The sequence below is a fragment of the Plectropomus leopardus genome, chromosome 9, assembly GCF_026936395.1.
Source record: "Plectropomus leopardus strain MGB_pleo_1.0 chromosome 9, ASM2693639v1, whole genome shotgun sequence".
NCBI lineage: Eukaryota > Metazoa > Chordata > Actinopteri > Perciformes > Serranidae > Plectropomus > Plectropomus leopardus.
Genome location: NC_142184.1, coordinates 6,980,001 through 6,992,696, shown reverse-complemented (window position 1 = coordinate 6,992,696; position 12,696 = coordinate 6,980,001). Strand labels below are relative to the sequence as shown.

The 12,696-nt window shown below is 37.4% G+C and overlaps 2 protein-coding genes across 6 annotated transcripts in view; one reads left to right on the top strand and one right to left on the bottom strand.

Annotated features, from left to right (window-relative positions):
• Positions 1–849: 849 nt before the first annotated feature.
• The window catches only part of LOC148188669 (uncharacterized), a 17,883-nt gene continuing 6,036 nt past the window's right edge, over positions 850–12,696 (bottom strand). For 2 of the 4 annotated variants that reach the window (XM_088081838.1, XM_088081837.1), the window contains 4 exons: positions 5,051–5,377; positions 4,625–4,942; positions 2,318–2,471; positions 850–2,234 (listed from right to left, as the gene is read on the bottom strand). In XM_088081838.1, the coding sequence (XP_087937964.1) occupies positions 2,069–2,234; positions 2,318–2,471; positions 4,625–4,942; positions 5,051–5,081 (669 nt within the window). In that variant the 5' untranslated portion in view covers positions 5,082–5,377 and the 3' untranslated portion in view covers positions 850–2,068. Of the gene's footprint in view, positions 2,235–2,317; positions 2,472–4,624; positions 4,943–5,050; positions 5,378–5,857; positions 6,845–12,696 lie in introns of those variants that run through there. The other 2 variants (XM_088081836.1, XR_015777404.1) reach the window with 2 other exon arrangements.
• ptpn22 (protein tyrosine phosphatase non-receptor type 22) overlaps positions 6,993–12,696 on the top strand; it is a 22,269-nt gene continuing 16,565 nt past the window's right edge. Inside the window, exons 1-4 of one of the 2 annotated variants that reach the window (XM_042491705.2) lie at positions 6,993–7,071; positions 7,835–8,106; positions 11,697–11,805; positions 12,497–12,573. In XM_042491705.2, the coding sequence (XP_042347639.2) occupies positions 8,005–8,106; positions 11,697–11,805; positions 12,497–12,573 (288 nt within the window). In that variant the 5' untranslated portion in view covers positions 6,993–7,071; positions 7,835–8,004. The remainder of the gene's footprint in view (positions 7,072–7,834; positions 8,107–11,696; positions 11,806–12,496; positions 12,574–12,696) is intronic. The other variant, XM_042491706.2, reaches the window with a different exon arrangement.

Below are 12,696 nucleotides of genomic sequence, written 5' to 3'. Positions count from 1 at the left end.
AGAATCTAACAAACTAGTGGCCTGTATGCAGCTATGGCCTGTATTAGACACCAGTTTTGAGCATGATGCAGATGAGCTGTGCTGTTTGTGGTCAGGATCTGTCGTGGATTTCCGCTGTAAAAAGTGCAGCGCCTGAAACACGCCCACCCCTGTTTCCTAATCTTCTATTGTACAACCGGTTTACACAGAATAAAAATAAACACTCACGCTAACTGTTGGTGAGACTTTGGACAGTTGCAACATTTTTTAAATTTCTCTCAGCTGCACAGAAACTATTTTGACAATACCAACCATTTTTATACTAATCTTACCTAATTACCCATACAATTTAAACATAATTGCATATCATTTATAATTTTTATTTGAATGTTGAAAGTCAGATGTTGCAACTGACCCAACACAGGGGACAGTTGCAACATGTTAATTTCATTAACTCTTGCTTTTTGTTTACATAAGTATAGTGTGCTGAAAGTATACATTGTTGTGAAATTATATTATTTGCTTATACAATAGTTTTACTTTTTTATTTAGTATTATTCATCAAATAACAGTTATTGGGGTTTCTTTTTGTGGGTAACCCATCTGTGAGTAACCCTCTGCCCCACTATTTGCAAACTGAAAGCAAAGCAGTTAGTGTCCGGGCTGCCTTAAAATTTTAAGTTGACTGATTTTGAGAAGAAAAGTTGAGGTAATTTTGTATTAATACAACTTGTCTTCTCATTCATTCAACTTAAAATTTTAAGGCAGTCTGGACACTAACAATGACTTGTGCATGTATAAATCTAGGCTATATATTTAACGTTTTCTTTTTTTTGTAATGGCATCAATAAGTCAATGTTTGCTCATAGCTGACAATTGTATATATTTAATAGCAATGAGCTGTGCATGCTGGAAAATGCTTATATATGGTCTCTTCTGTTATGGCTCCTTAGCTTGGAGACTCACCCTGTCAGCCATGACAGAAAATCATGTGCCAGCTAAACGCTCTGATCTGGACACGTGCTCACCATGTCACTGAGAAGTCAACAAAACAGCAGTTCAAACTAAGTACGTTTAAAAGTTTAGGAAAGTGTGATAAAAAGAATAAAAAAGATTAATGCATTAATGCTGACAGCCCTAATATAAATTTTTACAGGAGTCTAACTCAAATTTAGGTATAGGCTACATAAATTACTATATTCAATTTCTGCCAAAGGATGACGTTTAAGTGTCACCCTGGTTCCCTCATCAAAATGCTTATGGGACTTTTCCGCATTAGATTTTGGATTGATGTTGAAAATAAGCTTTGTGGTGGACAAAAGTTTAAGATACTCATGTTTTGTAAATTGCAATTTAATCTTCGCAAATGAACATTACTTTTAGGATTTTTGAAGGCTAAATGCAATCGCCAAAAGCAAAAATCTAATGTTAGGTTTTGAATTAACTAATGGCACGACGTAACCTCTCTCCAATAACCGGGCTGTAAAGACGTCTTCGGCGGCTCGGCATCATTGCCGTTCTGAGCCACTTTTTAGCAACTGCCTTTTACGAGACAGATAAAAACTTTTAAGTTCACGAGCTGGTACTGATATATATGTTATGTCAAAGAACCTCTCTTCAGCTTGTATTAAACATAGACTTCATTTCAGGTTTCTATCCAAAAACCTATTTTTAAAAAAACCCTCTGACTTCGAGACAAAGACCACAGGTGCTGAAATGCTGACAAATTTTTGTGTTTTAGTGCTCCTTCCTGGAGTACTCCATACATACTACTAAATCCTACACACAGGCCCTTAAATGTATTAATATATTATTCTATTATTACTTGAGCAAATGTGTTTGACCATCCCTCTTTTGTCCACCTCTTTAAATATATAAAAGGAAAAAGCTATCATTTGAAATAAATTACAACAATGACCAGTTTGATAAATGCTGCAGTGACACACTGATGAAGATGGTGACGTATGTTATGACTCAGACTGCTGATAAATCATCACGTTATCAAAGAACCTTGGCAAACAATAAAACCACAAACCAATGTCACAGGTGCTGATACGACCTCTGAGGAAGTACCACCATAAAAAGCCGGTCAGCCAACCATGTGGGGCCTTCGCCTGCCACGAGCCCTCGTCTTCCTCTTGGTATGTCTGTGTCTTGCTTTTGTACATTCGAGTACAATGCATAGAAATATCAGTAAGGATGCAAAAGAGCTCCAACGCAGTAATAAGTACCAAAATGGAACTCCTGTCCATGCCCTGAAAAAGCAGACGTTTTATTAGTGACTACATGTATATTTTTTTTTAACAGATCCATTTTAAGATATATGAATGCTTTTCACCTGCTGAAAAACAGATCGTGATCCGTTTCGTTGATCAGAAAGGACCGGTTTATTGCGTCAGAGTGGATTTTCTGAGTAGCTTGGCAGGTGGTCAGAGGTGGCGTTGTGGCCATGGTGGTGCTCATCCTGTCGGCACAGTCATAAATGGGTTGGCCTGATGATTGAAAAGAAACACATTACAATGGCATTTTTTTATGAGCTTGTACTTTGTGCAACAAGTATTTCACAACAGCCTCAATACAAATCAGACCCCAGCAACCATGTTTATAATTTATTATATCCTTCTATTTAAAGTGCCTTTGTGCATGATTTTTATTGTAATTTCTGACCTTTAAAACACAAAAACCTTTTTTTTTTTGTATAAATGAGTCCAGGGTTCCAACAGATCCTTCAAAAAAAAAAAAAGTCACTGGATTCATTAATCTAAACATAAGGCCTTCATTAGTATTAATATATTTTAATTTACTTTACAAAAGTCTTGAAAGTCCTAACGCATTGAAAGTAGGATTTTAAGAATCTTTTTTTTTCCACGTCACATTGCAAAAGCTCAAAATAATTGGTAACATCTATCTCTAAAAAATGCAGAATGCCTGTTAATGTCACACAGATCAGGATAACTAAATAACAACACATATCGCCAAGAAAATACACCCACACATACCACATATTTAATAAACATTTGTGGAAATTTGTCCCCAAACCTGAGTAATTATTGCTTTATTTCTTTAAATCTTGTTATTGAAAGATGAGTCTTAATTTTATTCTGGTGGCGTTAAGTCAAAAGTGTTAAAAAGTCTCAAATCTAACTTGCCTAAAGCCCCTGCAGACAACCCTGGTGATGGTGCAGTTTGTGTGCTGGGTTGGATTTACTTTTTGCCTCTGTGTATTTTTTTTTTTTTAAATTTGGCCGCTAGATGGCATCACAGTCAAATCCTACACACAAGGCTAATTCTATAGATAAACAATATACATCACCATTGCCAATTTAAAAACATTACTCATAAGATGAAGTATATCAATAATCAACAGTTTACCATCTCTTATTTTGCATGAAAGGTTTTATTTAAGGCTTTTCAGTATGCCTTCATCATAGTACTTTTACGCCATCAGTGTAATAAGAGAGTATTCGGTCAGTAATAATCACCATGTGTTGAACCTGACAAGTGCACAGCGGAAACAGAGTCACAGCCTTACTTGCAGTGCAAAACAGACTTGGATTTGGACAGATGTTACACTTCTGAAGGCCCATAAATAGCATGAACAACAAAACCTTTTGTGGCTTAGCTTCCTGTTTATTTCCATCCTCTTCTCATACTGCATACTTTTGTGTGTTAGTTTTCTTTAGCAATCACCTTTATAACTATAGGCTAACACATGTAAACAGATGACAAAATTACAAAAAAACAAAACAAAAAAAAAAAAAAAACAGTCATTATGACCAGATAATGACAGTGTTTTGATTGGGGGTTTTTTAAGGTTACACATGCTTTACCTTCAGGCACAGTTTAAAAACACTAATAATCACCCGATGGTACTAATACACCTATACTTCGCTTGCAATATGAAAGCATTATTACATGCTAAAAGCACACTCACCATTCATTATGGTTGCAGAAAAACACTTATGAAGTTTCACACATGGTGGTGCAAATGAATTATAAGAGATTCTAAAACAAAAGTTGAGGTACACTTTTAATACCTTAAAATCTTTACTTGCAATGTGAAATATATTTTTGTTGCATAATTATATAAATTGTATGATAAACTGTATAAAAAATTTGAATCCAAACGTGCTCCTAGAAATTCATGATGTACAATAATTAACATAAAGTCTTAAAATTAAGCTGCGCTTTCCAGTAGTTTGGTTTAATTATTTTAACTATTATTTTATTCTTTTATTGGTTTTAACTCAGGTGTGTTATTACTTTTACTGTTTTATTGGTTTATCTATCATCCTTTATTGGTCTATTTATATTATTTTATTGTATTTTTTGTGCTTTTATTCATTTTTTTTTTATATTTCATTTATCAGTTCTGACTCACACCTTTGTACCTTTAACTGGTTTATTCCTCATCTTAATCATTATTTTATGGGTTTAGTTTTAATGGATTCGATCTGTTTCATTTTGTTTCTTTGCAGAGTACATAATGTTTCCACCTGGAATGAAATGTGCTATAAAGATTAAGCTTTGCTTGCTGACTCTGTTTTGAAGTTATCAATAAAGTATAAACACAGGCATCATAGGTAGTGTTAAACAGTTCTTGCATTGATATTTATAGGAGAGAATACATCACATCTGTTCTTACCCTGCATATGAACGACATAGGTGCAGCTGCTCTCTGCAGGCATCAGGACCTGCACTGAGAGGACGTTACTCTGCTGTCTGCTTATGTCATTACTGGCAATACAGTAATAATCGCCGTCCTTTTCCACTGTGCCACAGTGTAGGTACAGGTCTGAGGATTGGTGAAGCAGAAAATTCTTGTTGTGTGTGTGTTTGTACCAGGCGTAAACAACAGCAGTGCCTTTTGTACAACCACAGCGCACCGTCACCGGCTGACCCCAACACGTTGGTCTGTCCACCAGAGAGCGCAAGGGCCAAAGACTGGGTTTAGATACTGGAACTGGGCAAGCAGAAGACAGCAAAATGCTTAAATTAAGACTTACAGTTTAAGGGGGTAAATATTCAGAAGCAGTTTGCTACTAATATTGTGACTGTGTTTTATTCTTACCTTCAGTGATGACCACACTAACTGAAGTCATGATGTCAGTGTATATTTTGTCAATCCCAACCCAGTACACTCCGGCGTCATCAAATTTGAGATCTGTGACTTTCACAAACAGTCCTCTTCGTTTTAAATCTATAACCTGAGACCTGTCTTTCCCTTTACCCCTATTTTCTGAATCCACCAAAATCTGACATGTGCTTCGAGAGTCCCCTTGGCACCAGTACTTTTTACTGAACAGGAATTGCTTTGTGTCATAGCTGCAGGTAAGAATGAATTCACCTCCAACATGCGCTGTGATCTTGTCTTGATTACAACGAAGCTGAAGACTTGCTGAAAGACAAAAATCTGAGTCAGTAAATCAAAACCAAACTGCTTATAGCCACAGCAATAAAAAAAAGTGTTGTTTCAGGTAATTCCTCAGTGTGTTCAACCTTAAATTTAACTGATTTCATTGAATTTTTCTGACCAAAATTTGAAGTATTTGTAACTTTTTGTAAATTTGTAACTTTTTAATAACATTAAATAAAAACAATAGGTCACACCAAAAACTAATGTCAATTCAGTTTATGTTTGTTTTCGGGTAATTACAGTTAAGTTGAACTGAAATTAATGATGTGAAATAACACTTTCCATCTGTAAATAATTTCCATGCATGTTGTTTGATGCAGATTATGCAGATGACACAAATGAAGTAAGAATTATTACATGATCTATCATTTCCCAAAAAGAATAGAAATTAATTTAGACATTTTCTTAAAAAGAAAAACAGTATCATGATCATTACTAACATTTTAAATCATAGGCACTCACCATGAAAAAGCAAAAACAGATACAGCGCTCTCATTTTGATGTTTCAAACTGGTACAAAAAATCTTAACAGCTGAATGCTCAGGAAGCTGTCGAGATGGACTGAGGTGATCGCAGCTTCCTGTAGGTGCATTGTGGGTTACAGAAATGCCTTTGAGTGCTACTAGGCCCAAAACACAGATTGAGTTGCCTTGTGAATAGGCCACATTTCCAGTAATTTACGGCTGTGTTATTGTAAAAGCCCCTTCAAATATCTGGAGCCTTGGTTTCTTTTTTTCAATACGGCAACACCAGTTGCCATAGTTTGACTTGTTGCTACAAAGAGTTGGAAATGTTCCAGACTCTTGTTAAAAAATAGCCACTTTTATTGCTACAAATATGGCTAAAAATGTCACAAACTATGGTAAAAAAACAAAACAAAAAAAACTCGTCTTTGTCACTTCAAACATGGCTGGAAATGTCCCAAACTCTTGTTAAAAAATACCTGCTTTTATTGCTACAAACAGCCCTGATAAAGTTTGGACCTCTTGTAAAAAAAACAAAAAAACCCCCATTTTTTTTAATCACTAAAAACACATCTGCAAACATCTCGAACTCTTGACAAAAAAAGCAGTTTTTGTCACTACAATAACAGCTAGCAATGTCCCAAACACTCATTCAAAAATACCAACCTTTTTTTACAGTAAACGTGGCTGAAAATGTCCTAAATTCTGGTTAAAAAATACCTGCTGTTGTCGCTACAAACACTGCTGAAAACATCTCAACCTCTTAATAGGAAAAGGACATTTTTGTCACCACACGACTGGAAATGTCCCTACCACTCTTCAAAAAAATTTCCTTTTTGCTGGTCTCAAACAGTAGTCTGCTGCTGACCTCTCACCAAGGCGCCATCCACGGACCCCTCCGCATCCTGATCAAAAACTCAGCTATTCGTAATCTGAACTACATCAACACATACAAGCAATAAGCAGAGTAGACGTAGAGGAGGGACGTCACAATTTCCATCCGACTTATTTCTATCCAGTGATGATTTTGACAATGAAATTCCACAAACCACTGACAAAATTCAACCATGTCAGAAAGCCACTAGATGTCGCCACGTTACTGGTGTAGTAACACCTGCTGAACACAACCTGCAATGCACTGCTGACATCTTGATGTGAACTAAGGCACAGTAGGGTGCCTCCTCTCACGTGAAGTGCATGTCGACTTCTCTGGTAAGCCTGCTCTAAGAGCGTTTTCTTTCACATCTTGATATTTTTATCTTTATTTCATTAAACTAGCTATAGGATATACATGTATGTCTTATTATTTCTATTCACACTCTTATTAACATACAGTTTGCTGTATATAGGAAAGGAAGTCTTGCACGGGTGACTTAATGCTCAGTTCCTTAAAGCAGAGCTCCTCCCATTCCTCTTTAAAGCCTTCTTCGTTACATTTAAAGCTGCTCACCCATTAAACACATTACCGGAAGTTTTGCCAGTTTTGCAGTTTTCTTGATTGTATTTTATCTCAAGTGCTGTGCGATGGTTTACCAAAACAAATGGCCACAGCTGACAGTTGACAGTTGAGTGGGTTAATTGCTGTCTCAGAACATCAGGATTTTCAGGATTCGCAGACACCCTCTCTCCTCACCACTCCCTCTAAAGCTGCCTGCGTCCCTACCCACATCCCTCCTCCTCTCCTCTCATGTGCCCTGAATGTCGTCCAACAGGCTCGACTGCCTGCACTGCACTCTCACTTTGGGTAGCAACAGCTGTTCATGCAAGTTTATATGCACCAATGTGTGGCCCACTCTGTTTGTGGGTGTCACCCTTACAGTCCCTCTGCGACGCTGCCGTGCCATGAAACACCCAAGTGACTTTAGGACCCTGTTAGAGACACCCGCGGGGCGCGGCAATATTTTTAATCTGACCACAGAACCTGTTAGCTTACTCTTGCTTCCTCTAAGACAGTTTACACGTTCCCTCACAATAGTTCCTTGATGTGACAGTGGCAATAGAGAAGTGCTCTGTGAGGCAGCAGCAGAGGCGCCACAGCCCTGAACCCAAGCCCTGCCGACCCTAATCCATGACCCCTGGACGAGGACCTTTGTGTCCTGACATGCCTGTGAAGGGAGCCCGATCCCAGGCAGTGTACAGCCAGCCATGGAGCAGCAGGCCTGGATACTGAGGAGCTTCTTGGCTCAGCTGGAGAGACAAGAGGCTGAGGACGAGCAGGCACCGAACGGCATTGCTGGGGAGTTTGCGGTGAGTCAACTGTTCAGCTTTCACAAAGCAAATTTTGTTTCTTCTGTGGCTTTTATCATCAATCAGAAATCATGTCTTAACGGTTTGTTTATACTGAATTAACTGACAGAAAGTAAAGTGCTGATAGTTTTCCAGCTTTCCAAAATGTCACAAAAGGAGTAACGTTCAGGGAAGTAACACGCTGCTTTTGTCATGCCACTTTGGTGCTTCCTCTTTGTACTGATGCTTGTCAAGAAGGCACATGAACGAGGAAGACCCACAGCCAAACGCATTATAGCATTGCCCCTTTAAAACCTGAGCAAATTGGTTTGATTTCTTTCTTTTAAAAAAAGAAAAGAAAGGCAATGAGCAACCAAAGAAGAAATTTCCCCCAAAAGTTCTTATTAAAAAACTAACCTGACAATTTGTAAACAAAACAAATGACAAAAAAACAACCCAAAGAAAAAAGGAATAAAAAGATTTTGAAGAAAAATCAATCAATTCTAAAATAATTCTGTAACATAATTTTAAATATGTAATTATGATAACTATAAATAGAGTTTTCCCCGACCGCTTTCTTTCTTTCTATCCAAGACATTTATCCCCAGCTTTTTATAAATAGTATAGTAAGTATAAATCTACTAATTTCATATAACATTTCTAATCAAGTTTCTGCCTTTTTAGAATGAAATCCCAACAATTTGCTCAGTGCTTTGAGGTTAAAATACTTGTGAAGGGCGTCTTAAAGCAACAAAAGAAAAGTGATGTCGCTCCAGGTGTCAGAGGGTTAAACGACTAACAATTAATCAATAATTTGTTCAGTTATCACTAATTTGTCTTTGGAAACACAGAATGATTCGTGCACATTCACACAGAAACACACAAAAAAACTCTTCCTCTAAAGTCTTGACACCCAGGATGACATCATCTCTGGGCTGCTGCCATGGTGATGAGTGACATGTCAGCGCCCGAGGACAGCAACGTGTGCTTCACATGCTGCCCCTCTGCTGTCATACTGCTCCCACCCCGACCACTCTACTCTGAGGGGTCTACTGCATCACTTCCTCTACGAACAAAAAGCGCTCTGTGGAGTTAGCGGTGCAGATGGTCCGCGAGGCCTTTAGCAGACTGTTTGGAACTGCGAGAACTGGCCTCCGAACAAAAAGACCAGTGTCTTAACAAATCCTGTAAGCATGGACGTGCCATAACTTTCATTTTGGTGTCAGACCTTCCACACAGTTAATTCTGCGTGGAAATCCTGTCGGTCTGTACGCCGTCATGTCAGTTTGTAAGCAAAGTGAGTCATAGATTCTGGTCACTCGGGGTTGAATCACATAAAAACTGACCACGTATGGCAGTTGTGTGATCGGTCAAATGTAATCCTCCTGCCATTTGACCTCTCTTTTTCCTGACTCTCCTCTGAGACTGAACTATTATTAAAATACTGCCAAAAAAATGCCGCAACACATTTTAAAGGGACAGATCGTCCATAAATCAAATATATGCTATTTATAAATCTATAAATAGTTGCCGAGTGTTGGCGATATCAATGATAGAGATGGCCGTCCTTTCTAAAATATAATGGAACTAGATGGCAAAGTGCCAAAAACAAAAAATTAAAAACTCAACAGAAGTGTCTTTTTCCAGAAATCATGACCCGGTGACTCAAGATAATCCACAGGCCTTGTTGTGATTAGTTTTATGTGGGAACTTTTTTCTTGCTACCAAACTTCACTTAACAGCTGTATCACCACACAGAGGAAAGCGTGCATCTCCTCATGGACGAGAGGCCTATCCCTCTGACAGCGTAAGATTAAACATTCTCCCTCCCGGCTTGTCAAAAACAACCGCATCAGATACTGAGATAAGGTGACACATTTGGTGGCAGTATGATACGCACAGGTGGCCACAACCAAACTCGTCGAATACCGCTTGGCCAGTGGATGTCAGCGTCAGAGATCACGAAGACACTCGTCGTGGTGGTATGATATGCACCAAGCAGCGGTTATTTTTGACACCACCAGAAACATAATGACATAAAGACCAGAAAAAGTCCATACAGGGTCGGTGTGGAGATTGATGGGAAGCTCACCCGTTTGTTTTCTGTGTGAAACCAAAAGTCAATGGAGTTATTTTAACAACACAGTTAGTTTGTGTAGCATGCTAGATAACATATGTCACACAATGTTACGCTATGTGTATTTTTTTTAAGCCAAACCATGTTTTTCTAACATAACCACATGCTTTTGTTGCCTAAACCGAAAAAAAATGCAAAAGCGAGGTGTTGCACCTAAAGCGCGTTTGTTTTGAAAAAGACTTCATGTACGTGAAAAGCAGAAACTGTCCATTTCCTGTGGAAAATGGAATTGTATTTTGAAAAGACACAACACGTATAACGTGTGTCAGTTGAGATGCCGTCTGTGAATGTCCAGAACAAACCCAGGAGGCTGCTTAAAGTGTCATATTTCGACGTTTAGGTCTATTGACAAAGTGGCGGTATTTGACGAGTTGGTACGAGAACAGGTCAGTTCAGTGGCAAGAAAGAAAATAGCTCCTATATGAAACTGCACACAAGGTGGATTATCTTAAGTAACCGGGTCATAATTTTTGGAAAGAGACATTGCTGTTGAGTTTTTCAAATGTATTTTTTGATGATTTTAGCACCACAGGCCGAGTGCCATCTGGTTCCATTATATCGGAGAAAAAGCAGACATATCTTCGACCGATAACCAATAACACTCGGCAGCTCACACCAAAACAATCCAGACTGAAAAAAAGCACTAAAGATGAGAGGAAAAATACGTATTTTTGATTTTGGGATGAATAGACCGTTTAATAATACAAATGTGCCACAACAATCACAGATTTGCGTCACAGCAGTAAAGTGGTGATAAATAAAGTTGGTTTATCCTAAAGCACTGCAGGCAGGACACCACTGATGTGAAAAAAGACATTTTTTTTTCTTCAATTAAAAAACACTTATTTAGTCATTTGCCCTGAAAAAACCCTGCCCAGATATGCTGACGCTCATATCACTTTTATTCTGCTTGCCTTACATTGATTATAAATTATAGTGAAGCTTGTTTTTCTTTATCAAAAATGGGTACACCTAAAGGTGTGTTTACTGTATATTTAATTATATCTGTGCATAAAAATCCTTAACATAAACTGAGGCATTACTTTTTATGTAGTATTCTACTAAAGAAACAGTTTTCTCTCATTTGAGCTGTCATGTTTTGTTAGTGAGCAGCTTACAATTATATTTCCATAGAATATAACATGATATCAATGTGAAATGGCACCAACATACACTCTAACAAAGAAAATAAGCTGTTAAATACATAAAACCAGGAAAATTTTAATAGTGTAGAGAAATTTAAACAGTTATCTAATATATGGTCTTGACAAGGTTGATGATTAAGCTTCATAAAGGTAATATTCTGACCACCACAGGCATTTTCTAAATGCAACTTTAGTTATCGGCAGGGTAAAGCCTTCTCCTTTGTGAGATACATGGTGAGAAAAAAGTCCTCTGACATTCACACAGCTTCAAAGAAATTATGACAAAAATGCTGCAGTTCGGATTAAATTTCATCTGTCTTTTTTTTCAGAGGTTGAAAAGCCAGTCAACTAAGTACCGCACTGACAAAACCTACCCCACCAAGACAGCAGAGAAGCAGGAGAACATCAAGAGGAACCGATACAAAGACATTGTTCCCTGTAAGTTTTGCTCGAGGCAGATTTGTATTTGTCATTTTACTTCTGCATTATAATAAATGATAAATATAATTCTGCATCAGGGCTGTTCAAATAAGATACGAGCAAGAAACTCAGACTTTTTATTCTCTGCATGTTCACACATCTGACACATTAATGCTCTCTTTAAATGTGTCAAGGCTGCATTATATGCATAAATAAAAAAATAAATATGAAAAGAAATTCTTATTGCAATTATGCTGAAAGAATTTGCAATTGTGAAAAGGTTCATTTTAAGAAGAATTTTAGTGGGAATGATATTTTATTTTATTTTCCTGAAAAAAAAAAAAAAAAGATTGAGTGATTTTCAGTAGGGTCTGTACCAAACAAGAATATTCTTTTACATCTAGAATATAATGTGATGGCCGAGGCTTTCATTATTAATAGTATCTTGGGACATATTTTACCTTTGTTCAAAAATTTGAGCTCCATATAGCAACTGTGATACATTTAAATTAATTATGCAGCACTATATTGTAAACGGGTCACATAATCATAGACTTACAGGTTGCATGACATTTAAAAAAAATAAAAAATAAATAAATGTTTATTTTTTATGTATTTATTTTTTGCCATAGGGCGGTGAGAGGTACTGCGAAGGCACTGACTCCTGTGCGACTCTGGTAATCTAACTACATTTCTGGTCTTGTTTCAGTTGACCACACCAGAGTAAAGCTCACTCTCACCACAACTAAAAATGACTCTGAATACATCAACGCCAGTTTCATTAAGGTAAAGGAACAATGTCCACATTTGGAGAATCCCTTTCAGGCTTATCATTGCCTTTTTAGTTTATGTACATGTACAGTATGAAACTAATGTCACCTACACTCTGTGAATCTTGACTGTGAGCTG